This window comes from Colobus angolensis, unplaced genomic scaffold (assembly GCF_000951035.1).
Source record: "Colobus angolensis palliatus isolate OR3802 unplaced genomic scaffold, Cang.pa_1.0 Scaffold60, whole genome shotgun sequence".
Classification (NCBI taxonomy): Eukaryota; Metazoa; Chordata; class Mammalia; order Primates; family Cercopithecidae; genus Colobus; species Colobus angolensis.
This window is the reverse complement of record NW_012119599.1, coordinates 2,051,145-2,059,310: the sequence shown is the minus strand read 5'-3', so window position 1 is coordinate 2,059,310 and position 8,166 is coordinate 2,051,145. Positions and strand designations below refer to the sequence as shown.

General features: G+C 57.6%; 1 protein-coding gene across 3 annotated transcripts; it reads left to right on the top strand.

Moving 5' to 3' along the window:
- Positions 1-448: 448 nt before the first annotated feature.
- On the top strand, positions 449-7,773 carry FOSB (FBJ murine osteosarcoma viral oncogene homolog B). 3 transcript variants are annotated; one of them, XM_011963004.1, is made up of 4 exons: positions 449-1,295; positions 3,331-3,534; positions 3,779-3,886; positions 5,153-7,773. In XM_011963004.1, exons 1-4 carry the CDS (start codon positions 1,170-1,172, stop codon positions 5,612-5,614), a joined length of 900 nt encoding a protein of 299 aa, XP_011818394.1. In that variant the 5' UTR covers positions 449-1,169; the 3' UTR covers positions 5,615-7,773. The 3 variants fall into 3 exon arrangements, with proteins under 3 accessions (XP_011818394.1, XP_011818392.1, XP_011818393.1); XM_011963002.1 differs by having other exon boundaries at positions 3,214-3,534; XM_011963003.1 differs by lacking the exon at positions 3,779-3,886 and having other exon boundaries at positions 3,214-3,534.
- The last annotated feature ends 393 nt before the right edge of the window (positions 7,774-8,166 follow it).

Genomic DNA, 8,166 nt, shown 5'->3' with positions numbered 1-8,166 from the left:
CACACCACACTAATCAGTGTCTCCTTTCAGAGATCTGCTCTTCTTCTCGAACGCGGGCGCTGCACCAGCGGTAGAACAGGGTGGGTGGGGGCGCCAGAGGTGAGGGGGACCTGCAGGCTGGGGTCTTCCCTGCCCGGGTCAGCGGGGGCCCTGCGGGGCTAGTGTAAGCGCCTATTAATACCAGCCCCCGGGGCGGCGTGGCACTGCGCAGGCGCGGGTGGGGCGCGGGCGCGCGCGCGAGCGAGCGAGGGATTCCCTCTGACGTCATTGCTAGGATACCAAACAAACACTCTGCCGCGCCGGCCGAGCTCCTTATATGGCTAATTGCGTCACAGGAACTCCGGGGAGGCGGGGCCGGGATCCCCTCCCGCCGAGGGGCCCGGAACACAGCCCCCGAGACCCCCAGGGCCCCGAGGGTCATGCAAGTGACCAGATCGAGTCTAGAAAAGACCTCTTGCTGGACGGTGCGGGACTCGATTTGGCGGGTCCGGAGATTTGGGGAAGTTTGTTCAGCGAGGGGCGGGTGACGTAAGCAGGGGGGCGGGTCCCGGGCATATAAATACAGGCTGGCGGGTCTGTGCTTCATTCATAAGACTCAGAGCTACGGCCACTGCAGGGACACGCGGAACCAGGACTTGGAAACTTGATTATTGTGGTTCTTCTTGGGGGTTATGAAATTTCGTTAATCTTTTTTTTTCCGGGGAGAAAGTTTTTGGAAAGATTCTTCTAGATATTTCTTCATTTTCTTTTGGAGGACCGACTTACTTTTTCGTCTTATTACTCCCCTCCCCCCGTGGGACCCGCCGGACGCGTGGAGGAGACCGTAGCTGAAGCTGATTCTGTACAGCGGGACAGCGCTTTCTGCCCCTGGGGGAGCAACGCCTCCTTCGTCCCTGGGTCCTACGGAGCCTGCACTTTCAGGAGGTACAGCGGCATCCTGTGGGGGCCTGGGCACCGCAGGGAGACTGCACAGAAACTTTGCCATTGTTGGAACGGGACGTTGCTCCTTCCCCGAGCTTCCCCAGACAGCGTACTTTGAGGATTCGCTCAGCTCACCCGGGACTCCCACGGCTCACCCCGGACTCGCACCTTACTTCCCCAACCCGGCCATAGCCTTGGCTTCCCGGCGACCTCAGCGTGGTCACAGGGCCCCCCCTGTGCCCAGGGAAATGTTTCAAGCTTTCCCCGGAGACTACGACTCCGGCTCCCGGTGCAGTTCCTCACCCTCTGCCGAGTCGCAATATCTGTCTTCGGTGGACTCTTTCGGCAGTCCACCCACCGCCACCGCTTCCCAGGTAAGTTTTTGATATTAGGGGTGCTGCTTTGTAGGTTTTATTTTTTAAGTCAAGGGTGAAAAGAATAACCCCCAACCCCCACATAAAGACGCATCAGAACCCTAGATCTGAGATGGAAAAGGCTCACAGCGCACTTTGCAAACTGCAAAGAGTCGGGCGATGTTTGCAATTGGTTGCGTGCGTGGAGCGCAAGGAGTGAACGCGGCAGGGAGGGTAGGCTTTGGGGCGGGTGGGGGTGGGGTGGGGAATGTGCCGCTCAGTGCAACGTGTATGCGGTAGCGGGGCTGAGAACTTTGAGCCGGCCCCGGGACTGCCCCCTGCTCGGGTTCCAGACCTGAAGCTAGCGAGCGCAGTTAGGCAGGTGGGGGAAATCCCGGGGAAGCTTCCAGTAGTCTCTTTTCCTTTCTTCCTTCTTCGGAGCGCCCACTTCGGTGCCAGGTAGCCCTCCACCCATCGGGAAGAGGGGCCTCGAACCCTCAGCCGCGCTGCCTCCGCCTCCTGCGCGGAGACGTAACGGGGGACCCGTGCGTAACGGCTGACGCGCTGGAATCCTCCGTCTGACGCGGGGCACGCACGGCGCGCGGCGCCCCCTTCGTCCGCCCCGCCCCTGACGTCCCGGGAGCGTTCTATTTTGGAACGCCGGGGCCACGTTGCTAAGGGAGGGGGCAGCCCGGCGTTTCGATTGGCCGCCGGGGCGCACGCCTTGGCCAATCAGCTTTCCCTTCCTATTTGTAGGGTGCAGTTTCCTTCCCCCTCTCTGTCCCCGGAACCCGTGGTTCCTTGGCGGCTGGGTCTCTTTTCCGCGCCTCTAGAGGCAAAGCGAGGGGATCCCTGTCGTGACAAGAGCGGCTCTCTGCGACCCAATGGATCTGCGAGACCCTTGCGGGGATCTGGTCCCTGGGCTCTCAGGAGCGGGGGGTGTCTGCTTGTGTGCCGGCGTTTCTTGGAGAGATACGGTGGCTGTCACCCTCTTCTCCAGGCACTCACAGACAGATTCCCACTCCCTCTGCTCCGGATGCCCGGTTCCTCCAGTGTGTCCCAAGACAGGACTAGAACCGCGAACCGAAGGGCAACCAGCCAGGTGGTCTCCAGGAGCTCCGCCCCCTCTGGGTTCCCAGGACGCTGATTGGCCGGCGAGCCAGCCCTTCCCTCACCACGCCCCCCGAGAGAGTAGTTAAGCCTTCAGAGCAGTTCCAGGAGTCCATTTACGGGAGGGGGGAGATGAGCGCTGCTGAAGCTTGGGGGCTCGGGTTCCGCACCATTCCCCTACCGCGACAATCTAAGGGAGCCTCGGTGGTTACTTTTCTCTACCTGTCCGTTCACCCTAAACTGTCACTCGTCAGTCTCACTCTGAAAAGAGACAGTAACTTGAAACGTTGTTCTAAACTCCTAGGCCCGTCCCCCAAACACCCTTTTGACTGGGACCCCCGCCCCTACATGGGACCTCGCGCAGAGGGGTGTGTGTGTGTGTGTGAGAGTAGAGGAAGGCTTGGCCTAAGGCCTCTCCTTCTCCCTCCCCTTGCCTCTGGGGTGGGGGTGGGGTGTTGTGGCTGTGTGTGTGGCTGTGGCTCCGTCCCGGGGGTTCTGTCAGCCGGCTGTGTCCAGCCTCCTCTCCACCCCCTACACCTAAGAGTCACCAACCCGGGGTGTGATTCACCACCCGCTGGAACCGTGCAACCTTTCCCCGAGGAAGAAGGAGGAGGTAGAAGCCAGTTGAGCAGAAATCCTCTCATTAACCACTGCGTCACGGTGTAGTGGAAGGGTGGGTGTCGTGGCTTTTTCCCTGTGACACACACATCCACACTCGCTCACCCTGTGCTCACTCACGGGGTCGGTGTGTGTTATGTGTGTTGGGTGTGTGTGTGTTGGTGTCTTTGTTTGTGTGTCTACGCCTGTGTGTGTATGTGTCACCCCGTAGGAGTGCGCCGGTCTCGGGGAAATGCCCGGTTCCTTCGTGCCCACGGTCACCGCGATCACAACCAGCCAGGACCTCCAGTGGCTTGTGCAACCCACCCTCATCTCTTCCATGGCCCAGTCCCAGGGGCAGCCACTGGCCTCCCAGCCCCCGGTGGTCGATCCCTACGACATGCCGGGAACCAGCTACTCCACGCCAGGCATGAGTGGCTACAGCAGTGGCGGAGCGAGTGGCAGTGGTGGGCCTTCCACCAGCGGAACCACCAGTGGGCCTGGGCCTGCCCGCCCAGCCCGAGCCCGGCCAAGGAGACCCCGAGAGGAGACGGTGAGTAAGGGGCATCAGAACTTGGCCTGGGTCGGGGCAAGCAAGAGAGGCAGGAAGTTTCTTATGAATGGAAGGGGACTCCACTAAGGCCTCAGTGTTACAGAAACCCCAAGATCCTTGCTACACGAGCGAGGACTGGAGGCTTGTTTTTTGGCTCCTGGGGGTTCTGAAGGAAGTAGAGGTTTGGGATGGGTGGAGGAGCGCTGTATCCCCAAATCTCATGGCCTCTATCTCCCCGACTCAGCTCACCCCAGAGGAAGAGGAGAAGCGAAGGGTGCGCCGGGAACGAAATAAACTAGCAGCAGCTAAATGCAGGAACCGGCGGAGGGAGCTGACTGACCGACTCCAGGCGGTGAGGACAGGCCCTGGGGTGGGAGAGGGGATGCTGAGGGGAGCTCTCTCCCCATTCTCTGCCCCCTCTCCACCTGTACCCTTGTCCTGGGTTGAGAACTAGACATTCCGCATATGGAACTAGGTTACTGGTGTGGCCAGATGGGGTAGCCCAGGGCACAAACACAGACCCCCATGTACTTAAATCAACTCCTGGTCCCCCCCATTTCCTGACCCCATGCACTACTCTCCTAGCCTTCATTTCATCCCGAGGGGCCACATGGGGCCCTTGAGGAGAGGGGCGCTCCCATCATTTCTCCCATCTGGTCTTCAGCAAGTAACAACACATTTTGCCTCAGTTTCTCCATCTCTCCAAACCCTCATCAAATCTCCCAGGCTCCTTCTACCCTTAACACTCTGGAAAGCCTATGAAATGAAATTATTCCACCTCCTGCCCTAGCCACCCACAGCTCTCCTGGTGCTGGTGGCATCCCCCAAAACCCACTCCCTTCCTACGTCCTCCCTTGGTCTGAGAGTTCCCTACTGTATGCCTGCAGGGTGAGCTGTCACTCCTTGAGGGAACAAGGGAATTGTCAACTTTCCTTCTCTGCTTGATCTCTTCCATGGGAGGTAGAGAGGGAGGGGTAATAGAAGGAAACACATTAAAAACACATAACAGTGGCTCATGCCTGTGATCCCAGCACTTTGAGAGAGGTCAAGGCAAGAGGATTGCTTGAGCCCAGGAGTTTGATACCAGCCTGGGGCAACACAGGGAGGCCTTGTCTCTACAAAAAAAAAAAAAAAAAAAAAGTAGCTGGGCATGGTGGTGCACACCACTGTGGTCCCAGCTACTCTGGAGGCTGTGGTGGGAGGATTGCTTGAGCCCAGGAGGTCCAGGCTGCAGTGAGCCATGATTGCACCACTGCACTCCAGCCTGGGGGACAGAGCGAGACTGTCTCAAAAACAAAACAAAACCAACCACATAACGATTGTTCATTCATTCAACAAACCTCTGAGTGCCTCCTGTGTACCAGAGACTTCCCCATAAACCTGGCCCCTTCCCTACCATCCTTTGGACAGACGGGGGAAACTGAGGCTCCTAGAAGGCAAGACCCTTGCCCCAACTCCCATGGCCACCAGGACTCCATCTCAGGGGGTGTTTTTTTCTCAGTCTGGGGCTGCCTTCCAGCAGCAAGTCCAGGGGAGCCATGACCCAAGTTTCCCAGTCACTGACAAGCTTTTTTCTCCTTCCTCCCTCTCTTCTGTGACCTGGCCTCCCCGGCCTCAGGAGACAGATCAGTTGGAGGAAGAAAAAGCAGAGCTGGAGTCGGAGATCGCCGAGCTCCAAAAGGAGAAGGAACGTCTGGAGTTTGTGCTGGTGGCCCACAAACCGGGCTGCAAGATCCCCTACGAAGAGGGGCCTGGGCCGGGCCCGCTGGCGGAGGTGAGAGATTTGCCGGGCTCAGCACCGGCTAAGGAAGATGGCTTCAGCTGGCTGCTGCCGCCCCCGCCACCACCGCCCCTGCCCTTCCAGACCAGCCAAGACGCACCCCCCAACCTGACGGCTTCTCTCTTTACACACAGTGAAGTTCAAGTCCTCGGCGACCCCTTCCCCGTTGTTAACCCTTCGTACACTTCTTCGTTTGTCCTCACCTGCCCGGAGGTCTCCGCGTTCGCCGGCGCCCAACGCACCAGCGGCAGTGACCAGCCTTCCGATCCCCTGAACTCGCCCTCCCTCCTTGCTCTGTGAACTCTTTAGACACACAAAACAAACAAACACACGAGGGAGAGAGACTTGGAAGAGGAGGAGGAGGAGAGAGAGGGGAAGAGACAAAGTGGGCGTGTGGCCTCCCTGGCTCCTCCGTCTGACCCTCTGCGGCCACTGCGCCACTGCCATCGGACAGGAGGATTCCTTGTGTTTTGTTCTGCCTCTTGTTTCTGTGCCCCGGCGAGGCCAGAGAGCTGGTGACTTTGGGGACAGGGGGTGGGGAGGGGATGGACACCCCCAGCTGTCTGTTGGGTCCCTGACCTCAACCCAAGCTCTGGGGATGGGTGGGGAGGGGAGTTGGGGTGACGCCCACCTTCGGGCAGTCCTGTGTGAGGATGAAGGGATGGGGGTGGGAGGTAGACTGTGGGGTGGGCTGCAGTCCTCTCCAGAGACGCTCAACAAGGAAAAATGCCACCCCCTACCCAATGTCTCCCACACCCACCCTTTTTTTGGGATGCCTAGGTTGGTTTCCCCTGCACTCCTGACCTTAGCTTATTGATCCCACATTTCCATGGGGTTAGATCCTCTTTACTATGGGCAGAAGTGAGCCCCCCCTTAAAGGGAATTCGATGCCCCCCTAGAATAATCTCATCCCCCGACCAGACTTCTTTTGAAATGTGAACATCCTTCCTTCACTGTCTAGCCACTCCCTCCCAGAAAAACTGGCTCTGATTGGCATTTCTGGCCTCCTAAGGCTCCCCATCCCGAAATCAGCCCCCAGCCCTGTTTCTCATGACAGTGTTATCTCCCAAGACCCTGCCCCCTGCCAGCCGGCCCTCCTGGCCTTCCTCGTTGGGCCGCTCTGCTTTCAGGCAGCAGGGGGTGCTGTGATGCCGTCCTGCTGGAGTGATTTATACTGTGAAATGAGTTGGCCAGATTGTGGGGTGCAGCTGGGTGGGGCAGCACCCCTCTAGAGGGATAATGCCCCCACTCCCGAAAGCCTTTCCTCGGTCTCCCTTCCGTCCATCCCCCTTCTTCCTCCCCTCAACAGTGAGTTAGACTCAAGGGGGTGACAGAGCCGAGAAGGGGGTGACAGTCCTCCATCCACGTGGCCTCTCTCTCTCTCCTCAGGACCCTCAGCCCTGGCCTTTTTCTTTAAGGCCCCCCTACCGATCCCCAGCCTAGGACGCCAACTTCTCCCACACCTTGGCCCCCTACATCCTCTCTAGGAAGGGAGTGAGGGGGTGTGACATTTTTCCGGAGAAGATTTCAGAGCTGAGGCTTTGGTACTCCCAAACCCCCAATATTTTTGGACTGCCAGACTCAAGGGGCTGGAATCTCATGATTCCATGCCCAAGTCCCCCCAGCCCTGACGCTGGTTTTGGCTCTCCCACCCTGCCGTTCCCTGCGCTTCATCTCATGAGGATTTCTTTACGAGGCAAATTTATATTTTTTAATATCGGGGGGTGGACCACGCCGCCCTCCATCCGTGCTGCATGAAAAACATTCCACGTGCCGCTTGTCGCGCGTCTCCTGTCCTGATCCCAGACCCATTCCGTAGCTATTTATCCCTTTCCTGGTTTCTGAAAGGCAATTATATCTATTATGTATAAATAAATATATTATATATGGATGTGTGTGTGTGTGCGTGCGCGTGAGTGTGTGAGCGCTTCTGCAACCTCAGCCTAGGTCACATTGGCCCTCAAAGCGAGCCGTTGAATTGGAAACTGCTTCTAGAAACTCTGGCTCAGCCTGTCTCAGGCTGACCCTTTTCTGATCGTCTCGGCCCCTCTGATTGTTTCTGATGGTCTCTCCCCCTCTGTCTTTTCTCCCCCGCCTGTGTCCATCTGACCGTTTTCACTTATCTCCTTTCTGACTGTCCCTGCCGATGCTCCAGCTGTCGTCTGACTCTGGGTTCGTTGGGGACATGAGATTTTTTTTTTTGTGAGTAAGCCTGAGGGATCGTAGATTTTTACAATCTGTATCTTTGACAATTCTGGGTGCAAGTGTGAGAGTGTGAGCAGGGCTTCCCCCTGCCAACCACAATTCAGTGAATCCCCGACCCCCCGACCCCATGCTGTATTTGTGGTTCTCTTTTTGTATTTTGCACCTGACCCCGGGGGGCTGGGGCAGATTGGCGATGGGCCGTCCCCTCTCCCCTGGTTCTGCACTGTTGCCAATAAAAAGCTCTTAAAAATGCATTCGCCAGGCTGCAGTGTTTATTTCCTCCTGACACCCATTGGCTGGCTTCCTTTTAGTAAGAGAGGGTGAAGTTAGATTGTCAAAGGACTACACACACACAGAGATCATACACACATACACACACACACACACACACAGACACACACACCCTTGCAGGAACTCCTTCTAGTCAATGGGTCTACAGCGGGATAAAAGGAAGACAGTCATGAGAACTTCCTGCACGCACATGCAGTGCCTCCTACTAGAAAAAGTAGGGGGCCACAGCCTGTCGCGGTGGCTCACGCCTGTAATCCCAGCATTTTGGGAGGCCAAGATGGGCGACTCACTTGAGGTCAGGAGTCTGAGACCAGCCTGGCCAAGATGGTGAAATCCTGTCTCTACAAAAAATACAA

Coding starts and splice junctions, on each gene's coding strand:
- FOSB (XM_011963002.1), top strand. CDS start 1,170: ATGTTTCAAGCTTTCCCCGGAGACTACGACTCCGGCTCCCGGTGCAGT. Junction 1,296..3,213: donor CCACCGCCACCGCTTCCCAG/GTAAGTTTTTGA, acceptor GTCACCCCGTAG/GAGTGCGCCGGTCTCGGGGA. Junction 3,887..5,152: donor TGACTGACCGACTCCAGGCG/GTGAGGACAGGC, acceptor CCCCGGCCTCAG/GAGACAGATCAGTTGGAGGA.